This window comes from Trachemys scripta, chromosome 1, assembly GCF_013100865.1.
Source record: "Trachemys scripta elegans isolate TJP31775 chromosome 1, CAS_Tse_1.0, whole genome shotgun sequence".
Lineage (NCBI taxonomy): Eukaryota > Metazoa > Chordata > Testudines > Emydidae > Trachemys > Trachemys scripta.
In genome coordinates, this window is record NC_048298.1 from 287,641,001 (window position 1) to 287,655,523 (window position 14,523).

The 14,523-nt window shown below is 37.4% G+C and overlaps 1 protein-coding gene across 10 annotated transcripts in view; it reads right to left on the reverse strand.

The window, feature by feature from the left end:
* The window catches only part of ZC3H13 (zinc finger CCCH-type containing 13), a 57,973-nt gene that overhangs the window by 19,519 nt on the left and 23,931 nt on the right, over positions 1-14,523 (reverse strand). For 8 of the 10 annotated variants that reach the window (XM_034758467.1, XM_034758466.1, XM_034758465.1 and 5 more), the window contains 8 exons: positions 12,604-12,712; positions 11,012-11,151; positions 10,023-10,180; positions 8,410-8,607; positions 6,735-6,908; positions 5,503-5,813; positions 3,825-4,289; positions 2,243-2,425 (listed from right to left, as the gene is read on the reverse strand). In XM_034758467.1, the coding sequence (XP_034614358.1) occupies positions 2,243-2,425; positions 3,825-4,289; positions 5,503-5,813; positions 6,735-6,908; positions 8,410-8,607; positions 10,023-10,180; positions 11,012-11,151; positions 12,604-12,712 (1,738 nt within the window). The remainder of the gene's footprint in view (positions 1-2,242; positions 2,426-3,824; positions 4,290-5,502; positions 5,814-6,734; positions 6,909-8,409; positions 8,608-10,022; positions 10,181-11,011; positions 11,152-12,603; positions 12,713-14,523) is intronic. The other 2 variants (XM_034758468.1, XM_034758471.1) reach the window with 1 other exon arrangement.

Consider the following 14,523-nt stretch of genomic DNA (forward strand, 5'->3'; position numbering starts at 1 on the left):
TGAAGAAAAAAATCCATAATGTTGTTTTAGTTAAATAAAACCATTTAAATGCCTGTCTGGTGATGTTCTCCTCCTAATACTGCATGGCAAGAAAATCCTCCAAATATTAATGATTAACCTGTTGAATTGGATATAGTTCACCTCCCAATGACTTCATAAATATCTGCTTCAATTACCTTTGGTAAATGAAATAACCAAACAATCATTCATTTTCTGATATAGCTGTAAAACTAATCTGAAAAGTTTTCAGAATAAAATCACTTCAAAAATGTACAGTGTGTACCTTCTAAAAATGAAACCTACATCTATCTCTGAGTTGTGAAGAATATGTATTAAGAATGCACTTTTATGTAGAAATCCATGATTAAATTGAGTCTTCCTGACTAGTGATTTAAATCAACTCCACCATGCTGCAAACAATGCTTAAATGTGAAACTCGACAGACATCTGGAAGTATATATTTGCTAAACACATGTAGGTATGGATGGATTAATAATTACTGTACTATACGTTCACATCTTTCTCCTTTGAAACATTATACTTGTGTTTGGAAACATCAGATTTAACTTTAAAGTATTTCTCTTTTAGCTGAATACAGGATGCCTAGCCCTGAGAAACTGTATTTTAGTTTTGTATTATTTAGTTTAATATTTTAAACCATATTCAAAACAACTCCTAATGTATTTGAGAAGTAAAATTTTCTCTTACGTGTTCCCTGTTTAAAGCACTGTCTTAGTATTTCTCAAACATTAAGTAAATCTGTACTTAAAATTAACTCTGAGAAGGTTTTAATGTTAGAAAAACTATTATTTTTTAGAAACAGAGCAAAGTAAAACCATAAGAGCTAAGGAAAGATATTTAAGCCTGACTCAATTCTATTAGAGCTCCTTATAAACATTTATTGTGCATTTCACTCTAAAACAAATGGCTTGCCTCCCATAAATTTCCTTTGTTGTACTGGCATATTTATATTTACTTCTAATTTTAAGATTTTTACTTAGAACTCAATAAGACATGAAAGTTCAAACTGCACTATAATTTAATCAGCTGGTTACTGCAAAGGAGGTAGAGATAAAAAGTAATTAGAAACTGCCAATGTCCAGGACACATTCAGACTGCAGTCTGTAGGCTAATGACAAGAAGGAAGATGCAGATTAGGTTCAACAAAATCCTTCCTTGAAGGTAGAAGAAAAACTAAAGCAGAGCAGCAGTTAAAAAAACCTCCAGAGCTTTTCACAGGAACAGAAGAAATGACTTATTATGCTGTTCTGTGGAGAGAAGAAAACTTGGCAGAGTAGTGCCTAACAGGCCTTTTTAAAGGAATGAACACAGGCAGCATCTGGGATTCAATGGCCACATTCAACACAATTAAAACCTTCCTGAAGACCAAAAATTCATTGTACGTTTACATTTATTCTCCTCACTGTCCCTAAACCCTGAATTTGCCTTAATTAAGCTCTCTTGTTCTGCTAACTGAGGAAGTCAGCAAGCCAACTTTTTCAGAAGCCAACTCTAAGATGACTCTTCTGACTGGATGTTAGAACAGAACTCCCTAGGGACAACTTCAGCATTCTCTCTGCTATGAAAATGAAATGTCTCATGCTAAGCCCAAAATGGCAGACCCTTATAAAAACATGGACTCTCCCCATCCTCACCAGCATCTGTATCAAGATTTATTAGCCATTTGACACTGACCACAGCAAAGCATCAATCAATATTAAATTCCCAAGTCAATAAAATGTCATACTGTATTAATCACAGTATTATACTGTGCCTTACTTTAGTAGCCAGTCAAGGTTAGCTAAACCTTCACAATAGCATATTTAAAGGCGAAAGATTTATACGATCTGAATACTAAGACAAAAAATAGTCTGTATGATTCTATATCAACAAGTAACATTGCATTGAAATGCGACAGTAGCCACATGCTCATGTATACAAATAGGTAATATCCTCCAGAAAATTAAAACAGAAAAATGTGCAGTTCTTTTCAACTTATTCATTTTATATTGAAGTCACCCAAAGTTGTTTGCTTAAAACATACTGAATGAATAAAAAGAGCAATGGGGGAATGCCATAAGCCAGTCGAGGGGGGTAGGCAGAAGAATCTATTATATAGCTGTGCTAATGAGCATTTGTACTAGATATGTCAATTTTTGTTAACCTCAAAACAAGACTGATGCGAAACTCCAATATCAGGTCAGCTGTATGTTTCTGAATTAGTGCATGCATGTTTGCATACCTCTCTCTCTGTTGTCACGTCTTTCCCTTTCTCCATGTCTTCTTTCAAAGGATGAATCCCTTGCTTGCTCTCGATTGTCATAGCGGTCTCGGTCAGGGTAGCTACTCCGTGATTCCCAGCCGTCATGGTAATTGCCACTACTGCTATGACTGTCAACTTGAGACCCTCTGGTTGCCCGACTTCCTATTGAAAACATTTCCACCCGCCATAAGAGTTCACGTGTAAGAAAATCCATTGACATTTTATAACAATTAACTATAAGATTTAAAATATCTAAGTTCATTTAATTATACCATTGAAACAGAAGTTAAATTCTAAACTCTATTTGACATAGGAAACTGTTTCAATGCTCAACTCCCCATCCCGATGTTTTAAAAGCTTATAGTTAACAAATCTGATACACATATTTGTGATAATGAGATGACAACCTACCAAAACCAGAATTAAGATGCTGCACTTGAGTTCTAGGCATCTGAAAATTATATACACCATGCTCAAATACTGTACTCTATTTTCAGGAGAAATCAACTTCCTATAGTTCAGGGGTAGGCAACCTATGCCACGTGTGCTGAAGGCGGCACGCGAGTTGATTTTCCGTGGCACTCGCACTGCCCGGGTCCTGGCCACCGGTCCGGGGGGCTCTGCATTTTAATTTAATTTTAAATGAAGCTTCTTAAGCATTTTAAAAACCTTATTTACTTTACATACAACAATAGTTTAGTTATATATTCTAGACTTATAGAAAGAGACCTTCTAAAAAACATTAAAATATATTACTGGCACGCAAAACCTTAAATTAGGGTGAAAAAATGAAGACTCGGCACACCACTTCTGAAAGGTTGCCAACCCCTGCTCTAGTTACAATATGGGTTTTTCTGACTGGTAATAAGGTAGCCTGGAGGTGGCGGAAATTTGTCCTTAGAAGAATATAAGATTGCAGACATTGTGCAGAAGGAAATGAGCAGACCAAGCAGTCAAGATATGAAGGAGGTCGTTTTAAAATTATTGGAAGCTTTTAAAAAAGAAAATAAAAAGAAAACTGTTACATTGAAACTAAGAAACCAAAGCAAAAAACATAATGAATACAGATGACCAAATGGTGATAATATAAAAGAATTAACAGTTCTTCAAATACAAATTACAATGGAACGGGTTTTGGAAAGCCATAGAAAATGTTACATATTTTGTACGTGAGAAAAATGGGAGAAGCTGAACCTGGCTATACATGCATATTTGAGCAGAAGGAAGAGGGGTTGTGTAATGCATATGGCTAGAGAATCTGCCTCTGCTAGTCTTTCATTACACTTCAGGCTCTTATTTGTATTTCATGGCCCTTGGGAACAGCTAAGGTTGCAGATACATTAAACAGAGTGGCGCAGGATTTTTAAGTACTATGGCAGGATGCCAATGCTATACTGTTTTAATGAATGGAAAACAGAGGAGTGCTATGCATTTAAGCGACAACAGTTCTATTTTAATGAAAATACCACTTAAGGATTGCGTTAACAGCATATGCTTATTTGGCAGCAATTCATTATCAAATAATGTAGTACAGACATTGAAAAAATAAATCATATAGTACCTTTGTCAGATAATTCTGGACCTCTGCCTCGACTTCTGCCGGTTCGGTCACTTCTACTTTCATTTCTCGACTCATTTCTGGATTCATTCCGTGTGTCAGCACGGGAATTGTCTTCTCTGCCATGGGTTCTTCCATAACTGCGTGGTTCCTCCTGATACTGGTCTTCCTTTTTATGGGTATCTCGATTCTCTCTGTCTCTGTAGTCATGGGTATCTCGTATAGAACGTGAGTCTCTCTGATCACGGCTATCTTTATTATCTCTGCTGTAATCCCTTGTATCCCTGGAGTCTCGAGTGTCCCTGGATTCCCTTGGCTCCCTGCGGTCTCTGTTATCCCTGGTCTCCCTCCGATCTCTTCCATCCCGAGATTCTCGGTCATCTCTATGATCCCTGGAGGCACTCTGCTCTTGGTCATAATCTCGTTCCTCTCTGGTTTCCCTCTCTTTTTCCCTTTTTCCTCTAGTTTCTGGAAAACAAATTAAATGTAATATTCATCTTGATTAAAGTCTTCAATATTAGATTCTAACAATCCAAAGTAGAAAGGATATAAAATGATCCAACCGAATTAGATTTCTTACACAAAAGCCTATGGGGAGAGATTTACAAAGGCACAAATTGGAGTTGGGTGCTTAACTACCTTTGTTGCTTTAGAAAAATCTCCCCCATGGATTTGAATCTATGATCTAGTAAGTATCACATTTCATTGTTTAGAGATTCAGTAACTTCAAAATGTGTTAGGACGAAGATTTGATGCAATAATTTTAGGACCAGGAGCATATTCTTTTAGAGAGTACTGAGTTCAAGTACTTTTCTTGTGGTAATTTCCCTTTTCAATTCCTTATGCACTTGACAGTGTGCTCAGAGTGCATCTATGCTATCATCTTTTTTAAGATCTCTCACTACTGAAACCTGATTTTTAAAATATTTATTTATTCACAATATGTTCCTATTATAAATACAGCAGAACCCTATTTATCTGATCTAGTTGGAACCGGGGCCAGTTTGGATAACCAAAAGTTCAGCTAATCCAGAAAATGGGAAAGTGTGAGACTACAGTACCATCTAGTGGCCACCAGAGAGATCGCCCGCTTCTAGACCTGTGCGCACTGGTTGTTGGGTTAATATGGAGAAACAGATAATGAAGGGTCAGATAAATGGGGCTCCATTGTATTATCTTATAGTTGGTCTACAAAACTTGACAAATGTTCTCTTCATAAGTTTGGGGGTGATGGCATTTTTGTTCACCAAAATTGCCCAACAGACTTGATAGGCTATGTGGTTCACTGGCAGATATTTGGCACCTTGAGAGAAGACCACTATCCTACTGCAATTGGTGCAGCCACTGCCATATATAGAAAAGGGTGATTAGATACTAGAGAGAAAAAATGAAGGCCATTCTGGACTTTACCACATATACTGGTGAGACCTAGTACAGTGAAAGAGACCTTGCCTACACTATCATTCTTGTTAAAGTCTCTCCCCTTTGCACTAAAGCCGATACAGTGGGAACAGGAGTGCTAGCATAGATGTCTGCTGGCATTTTAACCAATGTGTTGTCTAACTGCTTGGAGCACATCTAGATGAGACAATGATTAAAATAATCAGGTTTTTTAATTGTCAGCTAACTACAGTTTGGGGGCAATGTAATATGTTTCTGAAAAATGTATTGTTGTTCGTACCATCCCTCCTTTCGTGGCGTCTATCATGCGATTGTGAAGTCCGGTCACGATCATGCCGCCCCTTCTCTCTCCCTGGGGACTGATGTCTTGAAGGACTTCGCTTCCTCTGAGGAGAGGATGAAGAGCGCGGGGGATAGGGAGAGGAGGAACGCCTCACAGGTGGGGAAGCTGTCCTTTGATAGGTTGGAGAAGGAGTTCTTTTGCGGCGGGGGGAAGGGGAATGTCTTTGAACAGAGGAGCCTGATTGTGATGAAGAGGAGTGATGTCTTGATGATATGGGAGAGTGATGCTGCCCTGGTGGGGAAGTAGACCTGCAAGACACATCATTAAAATAGCCACAACATGCAGTTTTTTATGATACTATAAAATAAAAAATAAAACCTCAACAAAAAAAATCCATTAAAAAAATAAAATTATTTCTATAGTCTCCGCCCTCTAGCCATCAACTGGAAAATAAAATTCCTATTTCTAAAATATATAAACTGCTCCTCTCTCCCATGCATATTTACTGTTATCTCAAAAATAAAGATACTTTAAGAGTTTGTTAGAACCACTCTATATTCCTAGTTTAATCTTTAGTTAATATTCAAGAGCAAGTCATCCAGTAAAAAAATATATACATTTCAGAAAAAAAAAAAAGCACCTTCGATTAGACAATGACAAGAACTTTGTTGCTATGAAACATGCAGTCTTCCCCAGCAACACAGCTATTTTTACTAAATATGAGGTGCTTTCAAGAAATCCTGGTAACATGCAGCAGACAAATTATTTTCTTTTTTGGGTGCTCACTCTAAGTACAGCTATATACAGCATCCCTGTGGCAAGTAACACTGGCTTCTTAATTTCTGTTTTTGTAATTTTCTGTTATCCTAATAAGAGTTTACAGCTATCTTTTTGTCTAAGACAATGTAGGCCCCAATCCTGCAAACTCTTATGCATGTACATAACTTTACTCACCTGAATAACCACACTGAAGTCAACAAGACTAAATATCTGCTTAAAGTTATGCAGGTGAGAAAGAGTTTCCAGGGATTCACAGCTACTCATGTTAACAGTAAAGTAGATTATTCTTTAATACTGCTACTAGGGTAAATAATTCTGTATCAAAATGCTCACATCTTTGGAAAGAACACTGATATCATATGATATCACCAAAGAGAAAATGACTTGATAAGGTGGCAGGAAAGTTTTAATTGTTTCAGAAAATAAGAACTATGTTATTAACTTCCCACCTGCGAGAGGGTGAGAAAGTATGCTTGTGTGTAGTTGACTTTGCTGGAGCTCGGGAGGTTTGTCTTCTCCTTGAGGTAGGAGGTGAATATTCTCTGGAAGGAGAGGAATTACTGCCAGAATGATCAGCAGGACTAGGAGAACGCTTCTGTCTATGGGAGCCTTCTGAAGGATCTCTAAGAAACATACAAGTAGCAGCTTGTTCAGCATGCACAATATGGGATCAGTACATCTCCAATCAATTAAAGTCAACTCCAAGACCACACCCGTAGTACTGGATCAAGGATTACTTCTGGTAGAATAGTTTGTTCATCATATATGAAATTACCTTCATCATATAGTGCTCAAATATCTAATATCTACACAATCTACAAACTTGTTTAGTTCCAGAAGATCCCATTTAATATATTTTTCAATGTAATACAAACAGGGTGAAGCCTGAACCCCCTAGATTATCTGTAATTTTTTAAGCAGCTAGATGTCAATACAAAAATAGGGAATTTGTTTTTTTTTGTTGCTTTAATTTAATGAATTCTGTAAAATCAGAACTTTACTATAAAAAAGTTCAGACAAGTTTTCGGACCTTAATGATGACTTCTGAAGGAAGAAAAAGACTGCTGTTATCTTGAACTGCCATTTGACTTACTGAAGGATCAGGAGGATTTCAAGTATTTGTTTTCAATATTAAGTAATTTAAAAATTCACACACAAAGGTCACTGACACTTGTAGAACAGGCTGCAGCCATTGCCATGGAAGTACCTACTTCTATCATGGTACCGCATGCACACAGGCTGCCAAATACACTCCCGCTTCTATCACAGCTGCACTGAGTGCTCCCCACTACGGCTTGTGACCTTCTGACACTAATTATGGAAAGGGGCATAACACTGCCTCAGATCCAACCACCTTTCTGAGTCTTTTTTACTTTATCAGCTCATGACAGAATGTAAAGGTTTTCCTAAACTCCTTAGTCTTCACAAAGTAATAGCAAACTTACCACTATAAGTCGTGTGTGTGTGTGAGTGTGAGAGAGAGAATGAATATGACCTACCTTCCCCACGTGGACATATAGGTTTTAGGATGGATAAGGTGGGCAGGTATGAGTGTGAATACATAGAACCACCTTTGGATGTAAGCATCCCAAAAGGTAGGGACTTAAGAGGCAATTTTTGAAGAAACAGCATTACTAAAATACTAGATTTACTAAATGAGGCTTTCTGGAGAGGAGAATGCCTCCTAATGGCCAATTTGCAGAATAATAGTGTTTTCTCTTCACGGGTCCACTGACCTGATATTCTGAAGAAGAGAAGTAGTGTTTCTCTACAAGGGGAAGTTCAAGGTATAATGGAAAAATTATGGCTTTAGAATGAAGACGTGAGGACCCTGGACTGGACCACCAGTCAAGGTCTGACTCACTGATGGAAAACATGACAGTTATTTCAGAAGGGCATCTCAACAAGTTATTTTTATTCAAGTGACAACTCTATTAGCTGTAATTTATTAGTCCACTATATGATGCATTTATTATATTTAATGAATTCAGAGAAAGTTGGCAGCAAGTCAAATGTAAAACCCTCTCTATTTAGTGCAATATGAACTACAGATTTAACAGAAATGCAGACAACCTAAGCAAGGTTACATTAATGCTAAAAACCTAATAATGCAACAGAACTCACCTCTGTTTCTCTTTTTTTTCCTTATGTCTTTCAAAGTCACGTCCTCTCTCTTTCCCCTCTCTAGTTTTTTCTTCTAAACGCTCTTTTGCTTTATGTTTTTCTTTATGCTTTTTCCCCAGGAGAGTCTCCTCTTGTACTGGAGGAGGTGGACTAGGCGTACGAGGACCCTTCTTTTTACTTTGGGTGCTTTTGGAACTCCTAAATGTATCAAAATACCGGAAAAAGCTATTTAAAAGACTAAATAAAATATTTGTTAATCTCTCAGATACTAGCAGCACCAATTTATAGAGTTAAGCGCTTTGCAGCTTTTGGGGCAGACTTCTCTATTCCATCAGCAGATAGTGGCATTTGCTGTTGTACTGACTGAATGGTGAATACAAAGGAAAATTAATGTCAAGTTCTCCTTTGAAGTTTCCCATGGCCATTTGAATTTATAACCCTTATTTCTGAAACAGACTTGCAAAATTTGGAACTGCTCCCAAATGTGTAACTACAGCTTCCAAAGTTACAATGCCCTTAAAACGGCATGCATCAAAACACCAAAATCCTTTGTTTCTTGTCCAGATTCTGCAATTGAATACAATACATATGTGCACAATACAGTGCAGGGTCAGTGCCTCAAATTTTAAGCTATTTGGGGTAGGGATCACTCATTCCTTGTATGTAAAGCATCCTACCATATTTTCAGGAGCTTTATGAATAAATATTGAACATTTTGTTTCCACCATGAATTACAAGGAAATGTAAAGATATTTCTTTATACCCATATGTATTTTTCATAAGTGAGTCACAAACAGATACAAACATATTAGAACCTAGATGTCACTGCAGCACTGTAGCAAGCAATCCCCTATACTAATCTTTTACAGCAAAACCAACATTTACGAGTATTGTGCCCCTATTTAAGCATAACTTGCTTCAAAGGCAAGTTGCTTGACAAATACAGGTGCCTGTTCTTGTATTAGCGTTGTAATTTTTCCTCACAGCTAATGGAGCTAAACATGGATTCCCAGGTTCTAGAGTCAGCAAGGTCTTTTTTAGAGGATTGATTTTTTTTTTGTGTGACAAGAAGCCCAGTTGTAACAGCCTGTGATTTTCCTACTTCATCCCCTCTCGTCTCCCTTTCCCAGTGCTATAACTCTCCAGGTCACTCCTTAACCTAGAAGGCCAAGTAATATCTCTTGTATAGCAATATGTAGTGCCAACAGAACACCTGACTCCCCAAACTGCAAAATTTCAATTCTAGCCTAAATTAACTTGCATTTAACCACCACCACCAACACCCCACACCACTGAACAAATGTAATTTTATTTCTATTTAGATGTCTCCAGTGCATCTCATAGGCTCTATGCAGTTCACATCATTTAAAGAAACAATGTTCAATGCAAAATCTACAAGTTATTAAAATCAATGAAGACATATATACGCTGCCTTGTCCCAGGGATTTTTGTGAACTCTGCAAAAAATCGACAGTTTCAAAACTGGTACACTGAATTCACACCTTAAGGGACAATGAAAATGAGTATCTATATCCACTGATTAGCACAAAACATTTCATAATGTATCAACATACCACCCTTTCCCCAACCATAATGTACGTCTACCTACTGACCTCTGCTGGTCCAAGAGCGGTGAAGACACTGTAGAAGTTTTCTTCTCTTTCTTACTAACTGAAGATGAAGATTTGGGACTTGACCTTCGTTTTGGAGATTTAGATTTTCTTGGTGAAGGAGACTGTGATAATTTAGATCTAACCACCTCTGGAGAAATCTTGGATAAAGAAAAAGTTTAAACTACAACCAAAAACTCATGTGCTGTATGTGTATCCTGCCTGAATAAGGATCCTAATATCATTCAAACTTTAGATAGTAATAACCACTGACACACCATCTGCCTCAGACATACTAAGCACATTTTTTGCAGAAGTAGTTAATTACATTAGTATTAAAATATCTTAAAATAAAGCTGATCTTAAAGAAAATTCTGCACAAATGACCTACGACATAATTAAATGACACCTAACAGATCATTACATTCATATCCATAAAATGGTTCTAATTAACATTCTAAAGTTAGCCTGAAAAATTGCACTCCAGTAAGATTTACCTACAGCCCAAAAATTCTGGCTCTTAAGGTCCCACACCCCAAATAGGCATATTCTTTCCAGTTACGAACCACCAAGATTATGCCTAATAAAAGCCAGTGTAATATGAATAGTGAGGGCAGGTGGTGGACTGGCATAGATAAAATGGTCCAGACTGAAGCATATGAAATAAATTCACAGCTCCTAAACCTCAATGTGGGCAGACATGGGGAAGACCGCTCTCACATGTACTTCACAGGTTTTGGGACGGCCAGTTTGAGTGTCCCAACGATTTGTGCCCCAAAGTTCCTCTCCTATCTGCCTCCTTCCCTGCCTACACAGAAAGGCTAGCCAGAATACAGCCCTATGCTGGTAAAGTTACGCCCAACAGTCATTTATCATTTGCCCCATGGTAGCATATAGCGGCTCCCGTCATGCAGAAAACAATTAGGACTCTAAGGACATAAAATGGCAGTTGATTAGTTATAAGAACATGTGCCTATTTTCAAGATACAAACCTCCTTTTTAATGACTATTTCCTCTCGCTTCTCCATGTTTTCCTGTTCCAGCTTCATGAGTTCTCTCTGAATCTTTTGACGTTTCATTTCCAAAGACAGCTCATGGTCATAATCATAATTAACTTCTCCATTATCAGAGTCTTTATTTAAAAAAAGATGACAGGCAATATATAAAATAAGTGGTCTTAAACAGTCATACTTCTCAAAAAAAAAAAATCACACCCCTGAGTGACTTATTTATGCAGACCTAATTTTCTAATGTAGACCAGGCCTTATACTTAGATTATAAGCACTTTGGGACAGGCAATGTCTTTTTGTCCTATGTTTGTACAGAACCTAGCAAAACAGGGTCCTGGGCCATAACTAGGGCTCCTAAGCAAATACACATCAAAATATTCAACTATTCAAAATAGCATGAAGTATTTCATAGTCATGTAGATATCACTTAAGTTCACTGGAAACCAGGATAACTTCATAGTCAGTCAGAACAAGTCAACTGTCTCCCCCAACAAAGGAAAATAGAAGTGGTGATCTTCCCCCAGAATTGTTCCAGCTCAATCCAAAAAAACAGTTAGTACAGTTTTTTAGTTAAATGAAAGCTAAACAATGACTGTTTGTGACTGACATCCTGGATACCAAAATCCTCTTTTTGACCATAGAACAAGGAGCAGTAGCAAGTAGCAAGCTTTCTTTTGTCACCCTGACAATGGGCTTCAACAATGATCTATATGGGCTATGTGCAAAAAGAACTTAGTTTTTGTGCTCAATGAGACAGGCAAATGTAAAAATTGTTGTAAAATTGAGTCCTTTTTTATTTTAAATGAGTAAACACACCTTATTTCACTGATCAGCTGTTAATCAGCCACAACTGATGTAGGCTGGATTTGAACCAGTGACCTAGTTGTGAAAGGCCCTGCCAGCCAGTCAGTGGCTGAGGGCCAATTTCTTTTTGCTTATGTACTGATCAAACAATTCTATGACCGATGTCTTGTTCATCAAGTTTCAAAACAGATTGAGAGAGAGGGCAGACCGTAACAATCTCTTGTTTTGCATCATATTTATCTTGGAAGGATTAGATTTTTAATGGTAGATGTGAGTAAATGTTGATTTCACAAACCAAATATATTTCTATTGATAATCAAAATTTATAGATAGGCAAAGAAAGAAAAATGCTCCTTGAGAACTTACAAAGAGTTTGGTTTAAGGATATTTACTTTATATATTTTGACATGTGATTGTGATAATTTGTGATTTTAATGGTTATAAAGCTTTAATTTTTTTAATATTTATGTCTACTGCCATTAAATTTAAATAGATACAAATCTTTAAAAAAACGCTTAAAAATATCTACTGAAAGTATAGAAAAAAAAATCAAATTCTGCCAAGCCTAATTATATTACTTGGTCCAACCCAAACACTAGATTTATTCCTTGTCCACAGATAAATTGAAACAATCCTTATTCATCAGTAATTCATGAATAGTCAACATATCAGTCCATTGCTATGGACAAAACTTCCTACAAACTGATAATCTGTAGTATTTAGAATATTGTAATAGATTAATTGGAGAGCCTTACTTGAATTCAATTTACCTTCTCTATTGGTTTCCCAGTCTCCATTTTCCTCTTCACTTTCTGGAGTCCTCTCCTTTGTAATTTTGATGTCTTCCTTCTCTCTATGCCTTCCTCTTGAAGACTCTTTCTACAGGGAAAAAATGCTGAATTAGAGTAACAATTTTTTAAAACCGAAGCCTGCAGAAGTAGATAAATTTTGCACAGTATTTTAATTCTTTCTATAAAGCACAAACTAATTGTTTTTTTTAGTCTGATTAGTTGTCTTAGCTAAGAAGCAATTACACTGGGAAAATATTCTAATGTAATTTCATATAATCAGTGGATCGGGAGGAAAAACATTCATACAGGTGAAGTCAAAGACTTAAAAGTAGGCCAAGAAAGTGATGTTTACAATGGAGACTGAAAAAAGAGCAGATCGGTTTTAAAGACCAGAAATTTTCATATGAGAAATTTAGTGAACATTAAAAAGTATTATTAGAACAGCTAGAAAAAGAGTAATACAATGTTAAATGAGAATGGTTATGTGCATTTTACAATTTAGCTCCTGAGGACTGAACTGACAATTGATAACTAACTGCCTATTTCCTTAGAGCAGTGGTCCCCGCCATGGCGCCCGCTGGGGCATCTATGTGCACCCATGTACTGGCCGGCGGACGAGCATCTGTCGAAATGCCGCCGAGAAGCAGCGTCATCCAGAGGTGTTGCCGCTGAAATGCCGCTGATTTTCGGCGGCATTTCAGTGGCGACGGTTCTTGATGACGCTCCTTCTTGGCGGCATTTTGGAGGATGCTTGTCCGTGGGCCACTGTGGCTCGTCGTCCAGCGCCCACCAGACGAAAAAGGTTGGGGACCAGTGCCTTAGAGGCTAAAGACTGTGGAAAGTACCAAAAAGTCCTGTATGGAGGCGGGGTGGGGAATTAAAAACATATAAAAGGCTAAAGTTTTCCTGACAGCTTTACATCTAAACTACGTATTTTACTGGCCTAAACAAACTAAAGTCTTTTTACCTACTGTAAGGACACAGAACCCCACGGATCCACAAGGAAAACAGAGTCAATCTTACAGAAATTCTAAGGTCACCAAAAAGACAGCTGGCCTTGTGCTGCTCCTCTCCGCTCACCCAATCCTAGTAGCCAATGACAGCTGCTCCTGAGCTGCACTCTCTCTATGCACCCTTCCCAGAGGATTTTTTTGGGGAGGCGGAGGGGGGAGAGAAGTATACTGCAGATCCATCACTTTCCCTCTGCCTCCACCTCCTGCAAATGCGGTGCCTATTCTGCCTCTTTTTATGGGCCTTCTTGCAGACTTATAGAGCTCTTGTCTAGTCACAAGAAAAAAAAAAAAGTTACCCAGAAACCAACTAGGACACTTAATTTCTCTCTATTGGCAGCTTGAACTGGGTTTGATTTCAGACCTCAATCATCATCTTAGAATTACAGTGAGGAAATAAGATCACATAATCACTCCCAACTGCACAAAATTCTATTTCTTGGTTTTTGCATTAATAGTTTTAAATGTTGTCTCAGTTAAGATTTTCATAGCTTTCAAGGCCAGAAGGGAGCATTATGATCATCTAGCGGGACCTCCTGTATAACACAGGCCATAGAACTTCCCCAAAATAATTCCTAGAGTTTATCTTCTAGAAAAATGTCTTTTCTTTTACAAAAGGCACTACCACGTGAAAGTACTGTGAATTTATTTGGCTTTGTGATTTCTGAAATAAATATGTAAATATGTTTATTTCAATGCATAGCTATCTGAAGTTTCTCTCTTTGATGCCTTGTTCAAAAGTTAAGTGAAATGCTTTCTCAAATGCTATACACATTATTTCTCAGACACATTGTTTCAAACATGTCAAAGGCAATTATCATTTAAGAACTCAGGTCAAATGTAATTAAAAGCAGCATGTGTTATATGAAGGGCTTGGTTTTAGTTTGCT